Source organism: Ochotona curzoniae, unplaced genomic scaffold, assembly GCF_017591425.1.
Source record: "Ochotona curzoniae isolate NIBS_2020 unplaced genomic scaffold, NIBS_Ocur_1.0 contig_908, whole genome shotgun sequence".
In the NCBI taxonomy this organism is placed as follows: Eukaryota; Metazoa; Chordata; class Mammalia; order Lagomorpha; family Ochotonidae; genus Ochotona; species Ochotona curzoniae.
The window spans coordinates 25,843,443-25,866,510 of NW_024466607.1; the positions used below are offsets into that span (position 1 = coordinate 25,843,443).

The window sequence follows — 23,068 nt, forward strand, 5'->3', positions numbered from 1 at the left end:
AATTCTTTGCAACAACTAATTAGACAGGAGTACATTTTTTTTTTTCCTACACTTGAATATTAGTTGTTTTTGTACCGTGAGATGGTTACTGCAAATGTGAGCGCGCAAATTTAAAGCAGCACAGGCCTTAACTCGTGGTTCTACTCGGGAAAACAGTCACAAAAACAGCGATTGTGAGAGAAACAATTACATGACATTCAAACAGCAAAAGGAGAGGCTGGCGTGGTGTTAAGGAAATCCCTGTTTCATGTAATTAATCGATCATGTGCTTGATTTTGATCATTTCTATTTACATGAAAATGTTCGTGAGGAATATGAATGAATGAAAATCCAGAGGTCCTAATATTAAGCATCCTACATATACTTTCAATTTCTAGGAGTGAAATACTTTCAAAGAATACTTTTTGTTATTATCTTAGTGTTAGCAATAAATGACTGAGAATTCATTTGTGTACTTAAGTATCCCACATGCTTTGTTGTCCAATTGCAGAGAGTCCAGCATCCTACTGTCAGGATATATTTAATAGTTTGGGAGTCCATCTTTGGTCTGGATGCAGAGATGCATACTGCACTATGTCTCCACATCTCAACCTGTCAGTCTGCTACACTTCTACCATACATCCCCTTCAATACTGGGTCAGAAAACACAAATGTATTTCTTTACTGCGCTTTTGTTACTCCCTGGCAAAAGAAGCAGGAGTAATGGGTCAAGACTCCTATTTTTAGTTTATATGGTACTAAATTACTGGAAATTATATTTTTACTTCTATAAATTTTAGTAAATTGAACAGAGCAGAAAAGGTACCAAAGTTGTTATTTTGCTTTTATTTACTCAGAGTAAGTTCCCCATAGACACATGCTTATAGTATACACACATTAAACCAAAAAAAATCTTTAATTGAGCTTAAGATACAAGTAAAAGTCATTCAAAAGAAAATTACGTTTTCTCCAATTGAATTTATAGAACATATAAAGGAAAAGGCAACATAACATTCATTTCACCAGATGAACAATAAATATTCATGTTTCATTTGTTATTGTACCATTGAGTATACTAGATCTTTAACTAGGGAAATAATAGAGGGAACAAGGGAATAATAGTGATTAGCATTTTTTAATCAAACACTCTGTGTCATCTCAGAATTAGACTCATAAGCCCAAAAACTACATATAAAATATATCAGCTGTTTTGAAAACAAAATGAATAGTACTTTGCTTAATATAAAAGATGCTGTAAAATAATTAGAAGTAACATTGAAACAAAAGGATATATATATATATTTCTTGTATATATATACATATATATATATATACATACACAGAGAGAGAGAGAACATATACACACCATTTCCTATATCTTATTAGGTAGGGAGGCTGCTAGCCAAATAAAATTCTCACCAATATTTTACATGCTAGACATAAATCTGGGAGACATACATTTCTTGGGTAATTCTTGGATAATTACAAAGTACACAACTAGTTCAGATTCTCAAGGATTATTGGCTTCAAGCATGGCCTTGTTTGCATTTAGTTGCATGAATGTAGACTAATAATTCAACATACCTATGTTTCAGTTTCAATATTCATAAAAAGGGCATGATAACTAATTCATAGTATTATTAGAAGATTATCAAAATTCCTGGAAAATGAAAAATTTTGCATAAAAGCAGTTTACAAGGATGCTTTTGATATCTGTTAAACAGTGTTTGGACATAATTATATTTCTCTCTTTTTCTTTCCCTGTCTCTCTCTTTCAAACATTTATTTGAAAGGCATTTACACACCAAGAAGAAGATTCAAAGACCTTCCGTATGCTGGCTAACTCTACAGTAGTTGCAATAACCAAAACCATGTGCAAGGAATTCTGTCTGGTGTCCCATGTGGGTGATAGGGGCCCAAGCACATGAGCCATCTTCTGCTGCTTTCTAAGGCACATTATATAGATCTGGGTAGCACCGTCCCACTCACCTCCTTTTTCCTTCCTTCCTTCTTTCTGTACCTTCCTTCCTGCTCTCTTTCTAAGTGCTCGTTATTTTAACCTATGGTCTATTTCTGGCAAACAATCTATGTAATTGTACCTTTCTTCTGGGTATTACTTGCCAAGCAGGTGTAAAACTCCAGTGCAATATAATTTAGTGAAAAACTAATTTTAGATTTTATTAGCTTTGTGTGTGTGTGTGTGTGTGTGTGTGTGTTCAGCAATATCTTCATAGTCATCAAGCTGTGCAATGAGACTGAGTTGTTGGAGAACGATCCTGGAGTACCAAAGCAGTCAGTTTTGTAATATCTTGTATTTGAGTTCTTTGAATTTGGTTTTTGCTGACAGGTTTCAATTAGAAAAGAATAAGTAAACGACTTTCTATAAATGTTGAGCCAGGTAAAATTTTCTTCTACCTCATTAGAAGCAAATACAAAAACAATGTTGTCAAAATGAAACACAAAGTAAAAAACTTTCTGGAGAATAGCTGGAGAATGTAATAAGGTAAACACATTCTGTACAATGTGGGGATTACCTACTTTTATGACGTATACAGTAGATTACACCTGACCATTCTGTCTTCCTTATCTGTAAGCTTTTCACCTATAAATATTTCTTTTGTAAGATAAGAATAAAATGGTTTGTTCTATTATAGAATACCACATTCCTCAGAAGAACATAAAGATTTCTGCTGATTTCTATTAACAATCTTCAGAGAAATCAACAAGCTGTATTATATACTCTTTTAAAGTGTGGGAACGTAGGTATATCTCTCCTCCCACCCCCCAAAAAAGGGTATTTCGAATGACTCAATACTTTATAAACCCTCAAGGTAAAATGCCTCTCAATTGACAAGCTAGAGTTTTAAGGAGAAAAGAATAGAGAAATGAAGAACAAAAGAAGTTGTGGGTCCCAGCACAGTGACTCAGTGGCTAAAGCCTCACCTTGCACACACCAGCATCTCATATGGGTGCTGGTTTCATGTCCCAACTGTTCCACTTTCTATCCAGTTCCCTGATTATGGCCTGGGAAAGCAGTGGAGGATGGCCTAAAGCTTTGGGACCCTGAACTCACGTTGGATACCTAGAAGTTCCTGGCTCCAGGATATACATAAACTCAGCTCCAGCCATTGCAGCCACTTGGGGAGTGACCCAGTAAAAAAAAAGATCTTTTTTTTTCTTCTTAAAGATTTATTTTCTTTTTATTGGAAAGGCGAATATACAGAGAAGAGGAGAGATAGAGAGGAAGATCTTCCACTCCCCAAGTGAGCGCAACGGGCCGATGCTATGCCAATCCGAAGCCAGGAGCCTCTTCCGGGTCTCCCACGTGGGTGCAGGGTCCCAAAGATTTGGGCCATCCTTCTTTCCCGGGCCACAGGCAGGGAGCTGGAAGGGAGGGGGGAGAGTCGCCAGGATTAGACCTTAACCATTGCGCCACCGCGCCTGGCCCGACAAAAATCTTTTTCTCTGTCTCTTCTCTCTATAAATCTGTCCCCCTTAGGAAAAAAAAATCTTTAAAATTAAAAAATAAGACTTTTGAAAAATATAAGTTCTCCAAAAATTCTTTTAATGCTTATTTTGAGTAGTGCTCACATGACAATCCAGTCACTCTAATAAATGTCTGTGCCAGAGCTTTTCTGGTGCCAGATATTCTTCCAGGCGTTTTACTTAAGGTTAACACATGTATTCCTTCATATAAGGTGATGGGGTGGTAAGGCAATCATCTCTATTTTAAAGACAATGAAAACTAATTGACACAAATGTGACACACCCAAGGTCATACAAATAGAAAGTGATAGAACCAGAATATGACAAATTCAGTAAACCTGATTCTAGAACTTGTGCCATTGGCACTTGTGCTACATTTTTTTTTTTTTAATGTTGAGGATAAAGACATAGGGAAGAGGCCTCCATTATTTGGGTTCCATTTACTTCATTCAAAAACTGCAACGAGGGGCCCAGCTTGGTAGCCTAGTGGCTAAAGTCCTCATCTTGCACCTACAGGATCCCATATGGGTGCTGGTTCTAACCCCAGCAGCCCCACTTCCCATCCAGCTCCCTGCTTGTGGCCTGGGAAAGCAGTTGAGGATGGCCCAAATCCTTGGGACCCTGTACCCACATGGGAGACCAAAAGAAACTCCTGGCTCCTGGCTTCAGATTGGCTCAGCTCTGGCCATTGCGGCCACTTGTAGAGTGAATCAGCAGACAGAAGATCTTCCTCTTCTCTCCTCTCTGTATATCTGACTCTGCATATCTGACTTATTTTCAAAAATAATAAACTGCAGTCAGTGGAGTACAATTAAATTCAAGCTGTTGTAGTCTCTGATTCTGCTAAAAGATGGGAGTGATCCAAGAACGTCAAAAATGATGAGCAGTTTGGAAAAACACAGCTATTCATGAAAGTAACTGGATCACTGAGCCTTGGAGAAGAGTGAGGACCTTTCTGGTAGAGTTCAAGTGTACACACAGAAGAGCTGGAGTAGAATATGGTGCACATCACCCTTCACGAAACAAAAAGTTTTGTTTCTGTTTCAGCCAACAAAAAATATCTTCCCCTAAAACTTGTGACATTTTCCAATTTGCAATAAATCTGTATATCATCTTCTCCCTGGAAAGTTATGAGAGTAGGAGGAAAACCCTGACTCTGCTATTTGCTCTTCACAAAATCTTAGCTGAGATTTTAAATTTCTCTGAGCCTATGTTTCTTCATTTACATAACAGGAGTAACAGTTATAACTGTGATGCTGATGAGGAAACTAAATGAGTTGTATTTACGGAGGCATTTGGCATTCCATCCAGCAGCAACTTAATCCTTACTGTGTTGACAGAGTCATTATTATGTCTGCTGTTGCTACCACTTTCCCCTGGGGTCAGTGACAAATCTTGCAATGCTGATTTCAGTTCTTTAATTTGCATATGTTCAAGCTTGTTCAAATTTACACAGATCTGTTTGTTTAAAGTGAAGATGGACACATACATGGGCAAATTATTTGAAGGCATGAGTTTGCATGGGCTATCCATGTTTGCAATTCCATCAGATATAATCATTAATTTTAAAAATTGCCTTGTTTGAATACTAGGAATTCTAATAGTAAGTCTGTGAAATCTTACTTTATGATACAGTTTTAGACCAAACATACACATATTCTCATGCACGTCATTGTATCCATTTAAGATAGAAACATAAAAGATGGATTTTTTGATGTTTGAGTGAAGAGACAATGTTTTGTTTATTGTAAAAATGTGGATTTTCAAAATATTCATAATATCTTCCATCCTTGTTTGCAAGTATCTTACTCAAACCACAGATAAATGCAGACATGTTTTGTTCCTTATTTTCTCAGTTGCTCACTCATTAATTTCACCTAAGAAAATTTGGAAACTTTTGATTAGTGGCATGAGCTGATAATTAAATTTTAATATTTTGATAGATTTCACCTCATCACTTATTTATTTTAGATTTCCTGATATATCATGGTGTTTCCTCAACATGACGGTATCACAGATAAAACTGTAAATTACATTTTCTATTTTCTCATATACACACAGGAAAATGAAACCCTTAGAATAATAAAATGAAACCACGGAAAATATGTTTTCTTCTATGTTAATTTTTTTAATAATACAAGTCCTTCTATTGCATCTTGGTATTTTATTGTGGTTTTTGAAGCATTGGTCCAGGACAGCTTCTCTTTGACATTCAAAATGATTATTTGTAACTTGATCTTTGTTTATTTGCTTTTGAAGAAAATAATGAACTTGTTAAAGTTTTATTTATTTTTGTTAGAAAGGTAGATTTACAGATGAAAGGAAGGACAGAGAGAAAGATCTTCCATGCACTGGTTCACTCCCCAAGTGGCCACAATGGCTGCAATGAGCCAATCCGAAGCCAGGAGCCTCCCTTGGGTCTCCCACACAGGTGTAATGTCCCAAAGCTTTGGGCAGTCCTCAACTGCTTTCCCAGGCCACAAGCAGGGAGCTGGATGGAAAGTGGAAGATCAAGAACATGAAGCAGAGTCCATATGGGTTCCTGATGCATGCAACATGAAAATTCAGCCACTGAACCATTGTGGCTTAAACTATTCCCACCAATATATGAATAAACTTTGGTGAAGGCATGTTACAGAACTATTCAAAGAACCTAGCTCACTAGCAGCACATGAGAAAAATTCAATCCTTAGTTGCCACATTACCACGTCTCTGAACCTTGGCACTGCTTGCATTTTCCAGGTTATTCTTTGTTGAGGGATGGGGACTGTCCATCAATATACGTCGTTAACATGGATCATTTATGCCCCCACCAAAGTCAACAAGATCACTGAGTCATCCTGGTAGGTTTATTGCAGACTGAAAGGAAATTATCGTTCATGATCTTGGAGTAAAAGAAAATGTCACTTGGTTGCTGATAGTAACATTGCAGCAGTGTTGCCATCATTTTTCTACCCGTTCCTTCCTAGTTTAGGGGGTGCATGTTATCTCCAAGTTTGAATGCAAAGGCTCTAACCCAGAAGTCTACAAAAACATTGAACATTGCAACTGTGGTATGAAACTCTGGGTTATTTTGGTGATGCAGCTGTTGGAAGCTCATACATTTCTGGAATGTGAAGAGCATCCTCTGACAATGTGCGATTGTTGTCTAAGCCATTACACTGCCAATTGTCACAATTCTGGCTTTCTTCACACAGTGTTTGGAAAACCTGAGAAATATGCCACCGTATTAGAGAAGAATGTTGGGTGTGAAGAGAGACCTGGGGGAAGAGGCTCAGTAATCACACTTGGTGCCAAGTTCTCAACTCAAACGATATGTAAGTAGACAACATTTTAAATAAATCTCTGCCTATCTAAAGATATACAAATGAATAAATGACCTTGGGGATGTTCTTAGCTTTTCTAAGCCAGAACATATTTCTCATATAGGGGAAACTGCAGTGATGCTTAAGTGATGTACATAAATCACTTAATATAATGCCTGACAAGAAGCAGGAATTGAATTAACAATAATGGTAGTTGCCATTATTAAACACCTATGAGAAGTATTATACCTCAAAAGCGAGGGAACTGTGATGAACAGAATAAGAACACCGGCCTAGAATGCAAGCACAATGAGGTCAGACAGACGTAGGGTAGCATTTTGGTTCAGCTGCTTTATTAGCTGTGGGAACTCCAGTTCAAACCCATGAGCTTAAGTTACGTTACACTGAAATAAAGAAGTTCTAAAATCTTGCGGCTTACTCTCCAAAAACACATTTTATTGCTCAGTTTCCTCTCTACCAACGGCCACCTGCAGCTCTGCTGTGTGTCATTCTATGAAGGACTCTGGCTGCCAAGTATCCTCTACATAGATTTCATGCTCATCGTGGTAGAAGGACATAAGGAAGAGAGCAAAATCACACAACAATTCTTAAAACCTTCACCCAGAAATGTACAAATTACCTCTGCCTATAATGCATTGATTTGAGCAAACCAAATGGCGACTCTGACTCCAGAACGGCAAGGATATGTATAAGAGAGGGGGCGCTACTAAGCAGCTGGATGATGCTACACTCTGCCTCTGATGTGTTCCTTTAGGCCTTCATCTTGGCTTCTGTAGAAGCACAAAGGCTGAGATGTGAAACTTACACCTGTAAGATTATGAAGGTCAAACTCTGCCTCCAAATGTGATCTACAAAATCGTCCGAGTTTGCGTTAAGAACCACATTGTCATTTCACAGACTGCAACGAAGTGAGGTCCTAAAGTACCTATGCAACTTCATCTCGAAGATCACGTACAAAAAGTTCAGGACACACACTAAGTGTATGATAATGTTAGTTCCCCCGTTGACCCAACTCATCCCTTGTGGTTACATAATGGTTTATTTTTAAAACAACTGTTTGTAATTATTTCATACTCTATGCACATGTAGGAAGCACAGTAGAACAAAGCTAGCTGACTGCAGATGGTGGAACTAGCTCTGAGGAGTCCCTGCTCGGTAAATGTCTAGTTTATCTCTAACAAATTCCACGGGCAGGGGGACATCTACACTTTCTTACCCACTTTTGACCTGCTATCTCCCCCTCCCACATTGAAACTATTATTATCTATGTTTTTCTCTCATATCTAAATATTAAACCTACCTCACCCCCGACCATGCACACACACATTCAAATACACACAAACTCCAAACCATTTTGGCAAGTCTTTGTAGTAAACAGATGGACTCGCTGTGTTGCTGGGAGACCAGCTCATACATGGAATTCAGTCCAAAGGAAGTGAGAAGCAAGGGGACCTATCATCTACTTAATATAGTGGCTCTGAGCTCCTGTCCTCCTCCCGTCCCCTGCTTTCTCCCTTGTCTTCTTGACTCGTTTTTGAATTCCGTTTTAGCTTCGTTGGTTGCTAGTTGTAAAACATCCCAACTCTTAGCCTTGCTTTCCTATGTGAAGTAATGTCTATTAAACATCTACTTTAACAGTTTCCACCTAAAAGAAAGAACCCAACTGTTCCTACTTTAGTTAGCAAGGTTTGCCCACTCAGAGGTGGAGTGAAGTGGTGGAATCAACGCATTACCTTTACTGAGGTGGGGGAGGGAGTGGCGGGCTGGGAGAGGGGAAACGTCTGGAACTTATCCAAAAGATCTCAGTACATGAAAGGTACTTGAATTATACTGCCTATTTAGCCCTTTATAAGGTTTTTTTTTTTTTTTGTATTTTTTTTACCTTGGCTAATTCAGCCTCAACAACTGGTGTGCACAATAACTTGCACCTGCCCTTGCCTTGCAACCATCAGGTCCCATTAAGGATAAATATGTTTCCCCTGCCTTAGTCCTTTCTAGGCAGGGTAGATTCACCTTCTGGGAGCCCCACGGCACCTGCCTTCACTCTATAATCAGGCTACGTTGCCATTTTCTCTGCTTGTCCTAGGACAAGAGAGAGAGAGAGAGAGAGAGAGAGAGAGAGAGAGAGAGAGAGAGAGAGAGAGAGAGAGAGAGAGAGAGACAGAGAGACAGAGAGAGAGAGAGAGAGAGAGAGAGAGAGAGTGTGTGTGTGTATCCCAGTAGCTGCCCTTGGGGAACTTTGCTTTAAGGTTTGAGTTATGAATGTTTGAGGTCGACAAATAGCCTTTTCCTGTGGTGTTGAGAAGTCAGTCAGGATTCATACACACGTGCTCCATATCACCTGTGGGTGTTTTTCTCTGACCCGAGAGCCCTTTTCTTCAGGTGGGAAAGCGTCGAGCTAACCAAGCCAGCCCATTCTCCGTTAACCGGCAGCTCAAACTTTCCCTGGAGCTGCAGAGCACGGGGCGCGGCGGCTAAGGCTGCACCAATGTCTGCAGGTTGTGCTTGGCGCACTCCCTCCGGAGCGCGGGACGGTCCAATGACAGCCTTCCCCGAGCGGCGTGGGTCTCTCTCCTCCCCTGTTGCCTCTGCACGCGCCCCGCGTCCGCCTCCCGCCCCGCGGCTGGCTCGCCTCTCCTCGCCTGCTGGGCGCGCTGTGTTCCCGGAGCGCACGGCCGGGCGCGGCGGCGTTAGGCAGCTGGCGCCGGGCAGCTGCTTCTCCCAAGTGCCCTGCCGGCGTTTAGTTGCTCCCGGGCCTTGCTCCACCCGCCTTTTCCTAGGGGTCTTGTGACCCTGAGAACGGCGGAGTCCGTCCAAGTTCATTCGCAGTGCTAACCGGCAACCGAGAAGACCGAACGAGAGGGCGAGCTATGGATCCCGTGAGTCAGGTAGGAAAGAACGGGGCAGGGCGGTGAGCGCTCTTTCGAGGACTCCGGGATTTGGGGAAGGAGCCTCCAGCCCCTTCCTCATGCTGTTGTGTCTTTTTTCTGTTTCAAGCTGGCCTCAGCGGGCACCTTCCGGGCGCTGAAGGAGCCTCTTGCCTTCCTGCGAGCGCTGGAATTGGTGAGTAATGGTGGGCGGGAGGGGGACCGAGGCAGTCAAGGATCAGGTGAGGCGAGGTCGGGAGGCGCGATCTCCACTCTGCTCACTCCAGAGCTGCCCCGCTGCCACGGTGTCGTTCCAAGGTGGTGGGGACAGAGTCTAGAGACTCTGCTTGGAGGCGACAGGAATGTGGAGGGATTTGGCAGGTCCTTAACAGAGGTGTCTTCTCACCTCGGCGCTCGCGAAAGCACAGGGGCCCCGTGTTGCTGGTTGTCTCTCCCGGTGGTGGGGAGCGAACTGAAGAAGCTGCCCCAGGATTTGTGAATGTTTACGACTTGAGAGCTTGGGAGGAGGGACCCATGGGGTGGCTTGAAAGATTGGACCAAGCTTGGAAAGTTGGTCAGCACTGGGACAGCTCTTGGCTGTGGTACACTGCTGGCCCGGAGCTGCTGCTGCTGTCAGGGAGACACCACAAGGATGCTGAGGTTGACCTAAGGAGTGGGTCTGCTTGCTGCTGTGTTGTAGTTTCTGTGCCACTCCCCCTCGTGTTTCTAATACTTAATCCTGGAAACTCACAAGGCTGTGCCGCTTTTTTCAATGATTGGAGTGAAGGAAACGAGATTTTTCCTATTCAGTTGCTTTCAAAAATAATGATAAAATGAAGCTGTCCTTGGCTATCCTATGGCAGTTTGCCCTTGGACGGAGCAGGGAAGCCGAGAAATGGTTGCTCATGGGGCCACCGAGTGTTGTCATTGTTGTTTGTGGGGGTGATGATTATTCGGAGTGAAATCTGCAGGTCACACATCTCTTGCTGGGAGCTCTGGAAGGCGAAGTGAAGCTATCTGAACAGAAAGTTCAAAGCCCGTCATGTAGCATTAATCACGGGCCCTAATGTGGACTTGCTGGGATGTTATGTAAGTGCCTGTCTGTGTCCCCAGGTCTTCGCTCCAGGGGTTGTATTTGGTTTTGCCTGAACAACTGGTGTGTGTTGATAGGGATGATCTATGTGATCATCATATTTGTTTCATTTGTGATACAAAAATAAAAGTGTGACTGTATCAGCTTGATGTGTTTGAGGACCCCTTTTGGATCGTTTGGGTTGGGGGTTCTCAGCTGGCTATCCATGAATTGTTTTCCTGACAGGCAAGTTAAACAAAGCAAGCTGTGCTCATGTTCCAGGAAACTCTTCAGTTGACAGTCTCACAATTCTGTCCGTGTTCATGCACTTGGCATTCAATAAGCATTTTCTGTGAAATAATGGTGTTTTGGATCAAAACAAAACTGTGTTGTCACATTGGACTCTCTTGAAACAAAGTTCAGTGGTCTGACATCATTTTCTGACATAATCTGTCTCACATTCAGTTCACTGAAGCATTAGTTGATGTTCAGTCCTATCGGAGCGTTATTGTTTGGCACTACCCATCACATAGCTTCTACTGGGGTATTTCAAAATGTGGTCAATCTGTATGAAATTGCTTAAATTACAGAGTTCTTTTTAAAAAAAATATTTGAGGGGCAGAGTTAGAGGGAGAGATATATGACAGACACTCAAAAGATTTTCCATTCACTGGTTGACTAGCCAGGTTGCCCCAGCAGGGCTGGACCGGGCTGAAGCCAGGAAGCAGGAGCTTCTTTTGGGTCTCCCATACGGAGGCAGAAAGCAAGTTCTTGGTAATCCTCTTCTACTTTTCCAAGGCACATTAGCAGGGAGCTGACTCAGAAGTGAAGCAGCCAAGACTTAAGCCAGTACCCATGAGGGATGCTGGCATCCCAGGTGGTGGCTGTTTACCTAGCTACGTAAAGGTGCCAATCTGGTAGATGACAGAGTTCTAAGCACCTGAGATGAGTGCCCATAAGGCTGCATTTTAAACAAGCTGTTTGGGTAATTTGTAGGCACGTGAAACTTGGAGAACCACGACCCTAAGCTGTATCAGGTTTCTCCAAATCTCTAAGTGTCCTTGATATTTCAGCGCACACTGCATGAAGTCCTCACACATTTTGAGCCTGAAAAATAAGCTTTCTTTTCTATCTTAACTGTTATCTCCTTAAGGAAGATTTCACTCATACTTATTTCTTACCCTTCCCTCTAACCCAAATGGACTGATTCAGGCTATTCTTTGGGCCTCCGTTTCATTCATTATTTTTTTCCCCTGGGACTTTTTTTTTTCTCACACTGATTTGTGTTCTCCTGTAGTTATTCCATTATTTATATCATTTATAACATTGACAATCTTTCACCTCCTTTAGGACACTGAAAATCTAAGAAATAGAGGCTTTTTGCTTACAGAGCAGCCAGTAGGCTCTGATCGGTGGTTAAGAACATGAGTCATGGACAAAGAAAAGCTAAGGAGGCAGCTAAGTTTTATGGCTGATCTACACATGGGAGGAGTGAAATTAGAAACTTGAGAGTAGAGACAGAGAAGGCTAGTTCCTGGAAACATTTAAAGTAGTACATATAGATAAAACAAAAAAATTTGCATACAGTGGGTGAAGAGCCATGCTGAACTTCATTTTTTGGCTAGAGATGCCGACAGTGAGAGTTTCTGTTCTATTTGTGTCCCCTACAAGAAGCAGTTTTCTCTCATGGCAGTTACTAAATAGTAAATGATCAGCAAAATGTGTAAATTGGTAATGACGAGCACTAAAAATACTGCTGTTTTTCCTGTTAAAATTTTATGAAGCAACAGAGACAGTCTGCGACTTCCCCTTCGTCAAGCACTCATCCTTTTGTTCAGGTACTTCATGTTTGTGTGTGCTATATAAATAAGAGTGTGTGAAAGGGAATGTGTGCCTTCATCCATTGGGGCTACTATAAGAAAACCTCATGAACTTGGTTGTTGGTAAATGATAGATATTCATTTCTTTTGATTCTGGGAGCTGATAAAAGTTCAAGAGCAAGGTGATAGACAATTAACTGGGTGTCTGCTGAGCACTCTTTTTCTGGCTCAAAAATGGATCCTACTTGCTGTGTGCTTATATGGCAAAAGAAAAGGTCTCCACTTTCTGTGGCACTTAATAGGAACATCGACACCATTTATGGGGCTCTACTCTTGTGAGATAATCACCTCAAAGACTCAAATCTTAATACCATTACTTTGGTAATTGGATTTCAGCATGTAGATTTGGGAATATTGAGCTCAAATATTTGAACTGTAACAGCATGTTCAAGGATGTCTCAGAAACATCCTCTGGAATCGAAAGAATTGGAAACAACTGGAAAGTAACAGCAAGATAATTGAAATTTGAACCCTTTGTGGTGTGGAATATTACACTGCCATTTAAAACAGTGGAGTAGGTTAATGTGTGTTGATGTAGAGTTCATTGCATGGAATTTTGTTTGGGAATCTAATAAAAATACATCATATCCTATATCCTATATATTTTATAAACTTGCTTAATGAATAATCTCTTCTTTAAATCAATATCTCTATTTAGCCATAGTAAAAGTAACAGAAAGCATCTCATTTTTGAAAAAGAAAAAAAAGGACTTTTTCCTTTTTTAAAAAAAACCTGTGTTGGCACATTTTTTTCTTCCCTGTAAAATCAACATGAATCTGGATATGCACCTGTATATTTGTGTGAAAATGAAAGTGGAAGACACCAAGTCATTGGCATTGTTCAAGACTACTTTGGGAATGCAATGACATTGAAAATATTAACTCCTCCAAATGATATTTGCTTGGCTTGCATAGTTTTTCAGTACAATAGTTGGTTGTGTATGTGTGTGATCTATGTGCATACGCAGTAATGCAGAGTTTTATATGCGTGTAATTTGAGGTGAAGGTGATAAACAATGATAGGCATAATCATAGACTTGTCACATGTCAACAGTTGTACACATGAATAATTCTTTAAAACTAATTGTATCTTATTTCCTATGGACTGACCATAGGAGCTGATTTTACTTCTAAAAGGCTTTCACCTTGTTTGGATTCACAGCTTTAGAAGGAAAACACACTTCATTTGTATGTTCTTTCCTTTCAAGAGACTCATGGATTTAGTACATTTAATATCGTAAAAGTGTAGAGGCCAAGCCTTCCTAGAAAAGCTTTACCCAATTTCAAAAACTTTGAAGCACTATTTCTGTGTCCTTAATCTCTGCTGAGCTGAGATTAGGGGACTTTTCAATGTCTTTTGGGACAAAATAAGAATTTGGGACACAGTGCTGAGCCCAGTGGTCTGCTTCATTTAATCTGTAATGATAAAATAGCAGTGAGAGATCTCACTGGTGATGACAGGAAAACTGAGTTTATTTTGTTCTAAGACTTACTTTAAAAAACTCAGTGTTTTCCCCTCTTTTTCCCATCTTTAATGGATGAGTCCTAATTTTCTGCTTCTGTGCTTTTTCCCTTTCCTTACAAAATGTTAGCATAGTACTATTAACAAAGTTCTAGCTTTCTACCTGTGGACTCACATGAAATGGAAAATGGGCATCTCCAACCATCACATTGCTGAAGATCGCATTGTTGCAGGTGGACAGACCCTGAAGGGACCTACATTCTGTCAAACTGCTGTTGACTTCATTTGCATAGTGCCCCAGCACAGGACAACAGATCCAAATTCTTCTGGACCAACTTGCCTGATTCTTTTCATTATTTGTCATCCATCCCTAATTTTACTGTCCATTTTCTGCTGTAACCCTTGGACTTTGTCTGCATTCTGAGTTTCTTTTCTACTTGTATCCTTTTCCAGAGTGGTCAGCAACTCCAGAGATTTGCTACACCTTGTACATGAAGTATAGGTCAACTTAATTTAAATGGAGTTACTAGCATTTAGACATCTCTTATTCCTGAATCTGTATTTTGAGCTATAGTTTTCAATAAAACATCAACATCTTTCTTGATATGAATGCAATTTATAAGTCATGTTAGTGATAATAAAATGGATCATGCTGATGCAGTAGAATAGCTCAGTTTTAGAGCCACCATGTCAGGCCTCTAATGACAGACGTAATAATAATGAACTTTCATTATGCAGACCCTATATAAGTCATTGTATTGTGGGCTCTCCACATGTCCATATTGGATCCATGTGACTTACTTTTCACTAGAACACTCTGGAATGATCATGAAATCAAGGGCAAAACTGTGGAGAATGGCAAAACCAAGATTTAAACAGCCTCACTTCAAAGTGTATTCTATTAAATGCTGCGCTATTCTCTGCCTGCAATGTGGCAGGTACTTGCTGTATCATGACCCTAATCCTCAAAGGAATTTTTAAAAGAGTTATCTACTTTTCAGTATGTATCTCTCTCTCTCTCTCTCTCTCGCTCTCTCTCTCACACACACACACACACATTTTCTGAAAATGCCAAAGATTAACATTGAGAGTTGAATTCAGCAGGTATTAATTGTATATAATATTTGGTCTGTGTGCATGAGATAACTTTGTCCCTTAAGAATAAGCAAGATTGAAAATTCTAATGTAAAACTTTTAAGTGAAGAGCAATAATCTACCATTGACAATCTGATGTAATTTAAAACTATATTCATGTGAATTTAGCTATAATGTTTCAGATTTTCAGTTATTGACAAAAATCACATGCTATGAGAATATGAAGCAATAAATAGACACTAAGAGCAAGATCACTTAATGCTGTTTTGAGTTTATTTAGAAAATTGGTATCTAGCTTCACAAGTATTAGAAAAGAGATAGGAGTGAGGAATGTTTCTTGGGGATTTGAATTCACATTTTATTCTTCCCCCACTTGGTCACCTTGGGCAAATTATTTCATTTATTAGGTTTCATTTTTCTCATCTGTAAAATAGAGCTAATAATAGTTCCTACTTTAGAAGTTTGCTGTCATGATTAAATGACTTAATCCAAGTGAAATACCTCAGAGTGCCTGGGCTATAAAATATTCTCAAAAAGTGATTATAAAAGTGGTGATGAAAATTCTGGAGATTATGAGGACGGTGAAACAGAAGAAACTGTAAATCAATTCTAGGATAGTTCAAGTTTTTTCACTACTTCTTGCAAATAAGACTCATTGCAAAACCTTAAAGTAAAAAATCGGTGTCCACACTTCCTCAGACCTCCTTGGACTCTTGTGTGGAGACTTACTTTAACCATCGCATGAAATTTCCAGGGACTGGCTCCATGGAATACACTCATTTCAAGCAACCTTCCAGAGGGGATAGTGTTGAAGCAAAAGAGTAGATCTAATGGCACTATTGCAGGCGCTTAACCCTTGAGGAACTTTTGGTGAGGACTAGAATAATTTTTCTGGTCTTTCTTAAAGTGTAATCTGTCAATAATTTAAAGGGTTACAGTGTAGTCAAAAACAAAAAAAATCTCTCAGAGAGTAGGTGAGGTCCTCATCGGGTCAACTAGGCGCTTTCTAGCATAACTGTGCACTAATTCTCAGGTAGAGGTGGTCTTGAGAGCTTCCCCAAGAACATGGGGAGAATTGTACACTGATGCCCAAGGAAACGAATTTTCCTTTGTACTATTTCCAGAGGATTTTCAAATCTTTGTGATATAGTATTAGAAGAAAAAACAGTCTTGTGTTCATAGAAAAAAAATACTAAAAGGTATCTAAGGGAAATGGATACAGACCAGAAACTGGCTTTAAATCTTCTGCTTTCAAAGGCCTAAACTTAATTTTGCTCTATATGCAATTATTTCTGTTCATTAGTTTAGTATTTTCCTTATCTGAACATGAGAGCACTGACTCTTGCCTATCTTCCAATAACATCAGAGATTGACTATTGTTGTGAAGCTATTGAATGGGCTCCAAAAGTAACAGATGATTGTAATTGTGATGATCCTCTATCTCTGGACACCAGATGGTTGATAAGTAGAGGATAGGGTAATATGTGACCCGTGAGAGCCTATTCTCTTCTCCTTAAGAGACAGAGTCTTACCCAAATAAATAGTCTCTCTCCTCTAACCAATATTGTAGTCTTTTTATATCTTACAAGAAAGAAGGATATTGTTGGTGAAGTTGGTGTATTATCAAAACTTGAAAGGATCAACATTCATCCTTTTTGAACTGTTACACCAAAGGCAATTATTTCTCAAAACACAGTCCACATTTCTTAAATGTTTTGGAGGGGCCTAGTGATGGAGTCTTTATAGTCTGGTGGACTTTTTCCTCTGTCATTCCCTTTCCTTAATATAATCTCTCCTCCTCTTTTTGTGTAATTTCTCTAAGACAGTGATTTCTGGCTTGCCTTCAGGCATCACCACCAATAAGCAACTCTGCTATGGTTTGTTTATTAGTTTGGGAGTTGAATGTCTTCCAAAGGCTCATGCATTGCAGAGTGGTAGAACACCAAACTTATACTAATGGTATTAAAGGTGAAAACTTAACCCAATTGTGATATCTAAAGCTTAGTTCATTGGAAAGTGATTGGATTAGATTCTTTCATTAGGGTAGATTCCCCGTTATTAAGACCTCATGGATTATAGACATAGTCACACACATTCCATCTTGCCAAATGATCCTGTACACCACTTGGGAGATGCAAAAAATCATCCTAGGCTAAACAAGTGGGGATTATTCTGTCTCAGGTCATAAACCTTGAACTTAAGTGAATCTCTCTATAAAATTAGTTGTTGTGTATATATCATGGTAGCAGAAATAGTCTAATAAACATCTGCAGAGGTCTTGTTAGATCAGACTCCTGGTTTTTTCCAAAGCATAGGTTTTGAAGATGTGTGTACAGTCTAGCTCCTCAGCCAGACCAAATGCTCCATGACAGCAGGAGTCTTATTCAACTTCTATATTCAAATGTTCTAAGACCCCAGCATCATACTTGTCACAAGACAGGACCAATTCTAAGCAAATACACAGACATTGTATCAAAACACTCAGACAGTACTTGCTGATTAAGCCTAGTTGAAGGGCCAAGGAAAGAGAATGAAGAATGAATAAATGAATTCTAGAAACACAATGTATGTGGTGTAAGTTCCCCTTCAGTATCTCCATCATAGAGCGCAGTTTTAAGGACTTCGGTAAAAACAATTGTTAGGTATGTGTTGGTTGTAGAGGAGAGTGCTCATATAAGTGACTCAGCTGTTAAAAAAAGCTATGGTTGGGAAAGCTCCTGTGTAATTATAGAAGAGAACCCATATAGGAATAAGCATAAGAACTGAAACAGACTCAGGTTGCATGTTGTGAGGTTCAATGCAATGAGCAGCAGAAATGTATTAACAAGGATGCCACCATTATTTTGTGTTGTCTATTGAGCTGGTTTCTCTCAGGATGTCCCTATTCTTTTTGCCATTTTTTTCCTATGATTCTGATTTAATGTTTTAAGAGAAGTAATGGTTTTTATACATTGAATATCACTATGAGCTTCAGGCCAAATCATATATCAGTAGCCAGTCTCTGAACTAGTTGACCATGAATCGGGTGCCCAATGTTGTACTTCCACTTGGGGCCTGAAATAAAAGAGTCATGAAACTGAAATCATGGAGTTGTTGGAGATACAGTCTTTCAGTAATGCGGATGAAAGGCCAAGAGATGTGTGAGAATAAATGATTTTTCAATAGTGCTTCTTTCATTAAAGTAGGTCATTTTCTGAAGAGATTTTACCTTTGAGGTTTGAGAATTAACATTCTTGGAATTTTCTGATTTGGTGATAATTCTGTGGATTCACCATTATAAGATTATTCCAAAGAACGTGTTTTTGTCTTCACTAGCTTGTGCCATTTTGTCCATCTGTTAAATAACTCTCCTTCTAAAAGGAGTGATGAGGTTTTGTCTAATGGTGACATAGGCCATTTGGGAATGAATATGTTTCTACAATGTCAAGTGTAATCAATCTCTCCTCGAGGCCAGAAGATTACATTAATTACTACATTGATGTGTGTGTGTGTGTGTGTGTGTGAGTGTGTGACAGAAAATAGATCAGTCATGCAAGAGTCTTTGGTTTACTCTATGTGATGAGTGTGTGTTAGAGGAAGGTAGAAGGAGGCATTGTTTGATGAGAAAACAAATAAAACTTTGTGGAAAAGCCTGGAGGACAGTATGCTGCGTGAAGGAAATTGTATGTTGAATCAGCCTTATGCTGGAATTGTGCTCTTTTCTTCAGCCATGGGACTCTGTGTGGGCTTATAAGTCTTCTGATCCTTTACGGCCACAGCAAGTAAATGAGGATTCTGAGAGATGTGAAGGCAGCATTTGGAACAATGGGGTTAAGACCCCTCTTGGGACATGCACATTCCCATATTGGAGTGCCTGAGTTTGATTCCTGGATCTACTATCAAATCCAGCTTCCTGATGTTGACAGTCCAATTACTTGGGTACCTACCACCCCTATGGATAATGCATAGTGAACTTCAAACTCCTGTCTCTGATATAGCCCAGCCAGAGCTCCTGTGGGCATCTGGGAATGAACAAGTCAGTGCCTTTCAAATACAAAGGGAAAGAAGTCATGAGTTTGGTTTCTATAAGGGTTAAGTAAAATAATGTTGATAAACCCTCCAGAAGTATCTAGTCCATGTTACAACCCTCTGAGAGAGAAAACTTTTAAGTGATAATATATCATTAAATAAAATTAAACATTTCCACATATCCCTTTTTAAAATATTTATTTGTGTATTGAAAGAGTGAGAAAGAGGGAGGTCTTCACTCTGCTGGTTCACTCCCCAAATGGCTGCAGTGGCCACCGTTGGAGCAGTCTCAAGCCAGGAGCCGTAAGCTTCATCCAGGTCTATCCCATGGGTGCAGGTGCTTAAGCATTTAAGCCATCCTCTGTTGCTTTTCCAGGTGCATTAAGAGGAAGCTGGATTAGAAGTGGAGCAGCTGGACATGAACTGGTGCACATGTAGGATGCTCATATTACTGATAGTAGCTTTAACCAGTACACTGTGGTGCACGCCCTAATATTTCTAAATTTTCTAGCTTAGTATAAACCTAAAGTATGATCAGTGTAGTGTTATTAATATTGATTCTTTGCATGATCTTCCTATAGTAGAACATTAGCTATGAGGTGATCATAAACAACACACAAATAGTATTGGTACTACTGTATGCAATCAATGTACTACATGGTATGAATCTATTATTTCAGTGAAACTCTTATTTCCCTTATGAAGAGCCAATTAATGCAGATGAGAGATCCAAGGCCTTGAGAAGCCACACTTTTTGCCTCAAGTTGCATAGTTAGTATGTCATAAAGCTAGAGATTTAACCTACACAAATATAACCAAACTCTGTTCTCTTAATCATTCCTTATGTTTTAAAGTCAAAGGTTTCCACTTTAAAATATGCACAATATATCTCTGTGGGAAGTACACATCAAACATATACACAAGGAAATTTCACAAAATTTGTGGAAAGTGGAATTAAAGGAGAGACTTTTTGGATAAAATATTTAAAACTCATGCATAACTTTGCTCAGTATGCATTTTTTTACATGAGCTTGTCTGAATTTTCCATATGGATGCAGGATCCCAAGGGCTCAGGCCATTCTCTGCTGCTTTCACAGGTACATTAGCAGGAAACTGCATTGAAAGCAGAGCAGCTGGAACTTGGGCCTGTGCTTATGGGGGGTGCTAAGTTCCTGTTCTACTCTACTGTGTTGTCAGAGAACAAAGCAACATTTAAATTTCCTCACATTGGCAAGGGGTTCCAAGCCATTATATGGGCCTGCTTTGCTTTGTAAAATACTCTTGTTTCCTGAGAAAGTTTATTTACCTTATACATATCTTCCAAAATAAAATCATCTTTGATTAATCCATTGCAGAAAAAAGCAAAATTCTGGAGTATCCTGCTTCAAATTGATGTAAAGAGATTTGTAGAATTTAAAAGGGTTTGGATATTTATTAAGGTTGCAAACACTTAAATTTCGTGCAGATATGGGGTAAATTATCAAATCAGGTTCTGTCAGAGGGTGATAGAGGTGCAAATGAATTTACTTTGTGTATTTGTGTATGTGAGCTGCCGTTTCTTGGATATTTTTATTTTGAAGGATCATGTGCCAAGTAAGAAGGCATGCCCACTATGGCTTTAGCAGGAAGTACTCACACATCCATCTGGTCTTTCATGAAACTGCCTGGCTGTGTGCTCGTGGGATGACTGCATCTGCTGATTTTTGCCTGCACCTGGTAGACAGTTGGCGTACCTGCTGGAATCCTTTCTGAGGTGGGGTCCAGAAAGGCTGAGAAAGTGAGGGTTCGATTGGAAAAAAGATAGACAATTTTTAGGCTCAAACCCATAATCTGAGTGATGAATGGAGATCTTAAGAACCATAGTAGTTAGAAAGAAAGTTGTAGGAGAAAAGGGTAAGTGGAGATTATGATTGTTATTCAAAACATGCTGGATTTGGAACCAGCTCAGTGTGAGTTCACACAGACCCTGGCGATGCTCATGGCAAAACAACCTCACTGAGACTAAAGTTCTTCAGGGATTTTAGCTACGTTAAAGATGTGTTGAAATGAAGTGAATTCATGCCGGAGAAACCATGGGCCAATCTTTTACTTCCATGTCTCTGTTTCTCAGATTCTAAAATGGATATCAATATCTCAAATACAGAGTTGTGGAAGAATGAATTCTGTAGATGATTCCTTCAGAGTGGTCAATTACTGCTGATTGACCATTAATCTAGGAAATTGCAGTTTAGATATCTTGGGGGTGCCTTCCTGTGTCTAAGACAATTCCTTCAGTGCCCATCCACAGCTGCAGTTGTCCGATGAAATGTGCAAGGTGGATTTTCATGTTTCATAGGCACTGACTAGAATTTATAAAAGAAATGTTATTGTCAGACCCATAGATTCTCTCTGTGAAGCAGCAAAAGGCCGTGCTTGTGGATGTGCTCAGTAAAATCACCCAGGGTGATGTATTTGACATTCATTTTTAAATATAGACTTCATTGTCCATGTAAGAGTGCATGTTAAATTGATAGTGACATTGCATTCTAGCTTTCCTGGAAGGAAAAGATGTGCTTGTAAGTAAATACGAAGTATAAATGTCTCTCTGGCTCCCTCCCTCTTCATCCTCTCTCATGACATCCATGTGTAGGCAGATTCTTGGCTGGTTTTTTAATGCCTGATTGTTCACTACATTCCCATTTGGGTTTGTGTTTGACTGTTAGCTGCATTATTGACAAGATCCATGAACTTAAATGTGATCTCTCTGAAATTTTCATAATTATGGGAGTAGAAATAACAACTAGCATCACAAACTGTTATATTAAATGAGGTGACATTTGCAAGAGTAATAGCACACAGGAAATATTCAAAGCACATAGATTTTCCTTCTCCCCTCATCCCTAATAATTTTTTTTTTTTTTACTGTGGAAGAAGAAAAATTAGAAAACTCACTGGAATTTTTTTCTATAGAGGTTCTCTCTTACATGTGCCAAGCATGTACACATGCACATCTATGTGCATGCATGTTCTTTGATAAAGATGTTAAGGAGTAGATCTATTTAACTGTGATGCATTTGAGTAGGTCAGTAAGATTTAACAGAGGTGGTTATCAGAAAGGAAGAACTTCAACTGCAGTGTGAAGTTCTTTATCAGTGTCCCAAGCTTTGGCAAGGTCACCATGGATTTGTGAAAAGCTTTTTTTTCTAAAGAAAATAAGATACTCCTTTATTTTTTTAAGAGAGCAAAGGCTCCGTTAATGCTAGGTGTTCTATGTAGAAATAATTGGCTATGCTTGAAACACTGCAGTAAGATAGATTTTTACTCAAACCTTCTAAGGATTGTGTAAAATGAACTTGTTCAATGTAACATAGTTTTTAAGTAACACACCAGGGGATTTCAAGTCTTACAAATAATGTTTACCCTCTGCTATCCTGCTGTGCTAAACATAAGACAAGTATTTTTGCACTTGGTATTAGGGTGGGATAGCAATGCTAATTTGAGCCATTTTAAGTACCAGTAATACAAATAAAAAGTGGTAAATAAAAATGACCTCATTTCCTTCTACCAGCAGATACTTTTTTAAAAATAACTTTTACAACTTATTTTAAAATGATTTATTTCACTTGAAAGGCAGAGAGATTCAAAGGGAAGAAGAGGGGTGGATTGAGAGAAAGACAGATATTACATTCACCAGCCAATGGCTTAATTTCATCTAGGCAAGTGCTTGGACCATCTTCTGGTGCTTCTTATAGGTAGGAAGCTGGATCAGAAGCAGAGCATGCAAGACAGAAACTCATGCTCAAAATGATAAGCCAGCATCACAGGTGGCAACTTAACTTGCTGTGCCACAATGCTTGCCCCCCAGAATAAACGTTTAGTCATTTTTATGAGAATGTGAATTTTATGTGAATGTT

At 39.5% G+C, this 23,068-nt stretch overlaps 1 protein-coding gene across 1 annotated transcript in view; it reads left to right on the plus strand.

Moving 5' to 3' along the window:
• The first annotated feature begins 9,661 nt into the window (after nt 1–9,661).
• Nucleotides 9,662–23,068, plus strand: part of SYNPR (synaptoporin) — a 282,830-nt gene continuing 269,423 nt past the window's right edge. The window contains exons 1-2 of the mRNA XM_040995058.1: nt 9,662–9,679; nt 9,789–9,854. Coding sequence (XP_040850992.1) covers nt 9,662–9,679; nt 9,789–9,854 — 84 coding nt within the window. The remainder of the gene's footprint in view (nt 9,680–9,788; nt 9,855–23,068) is intronic.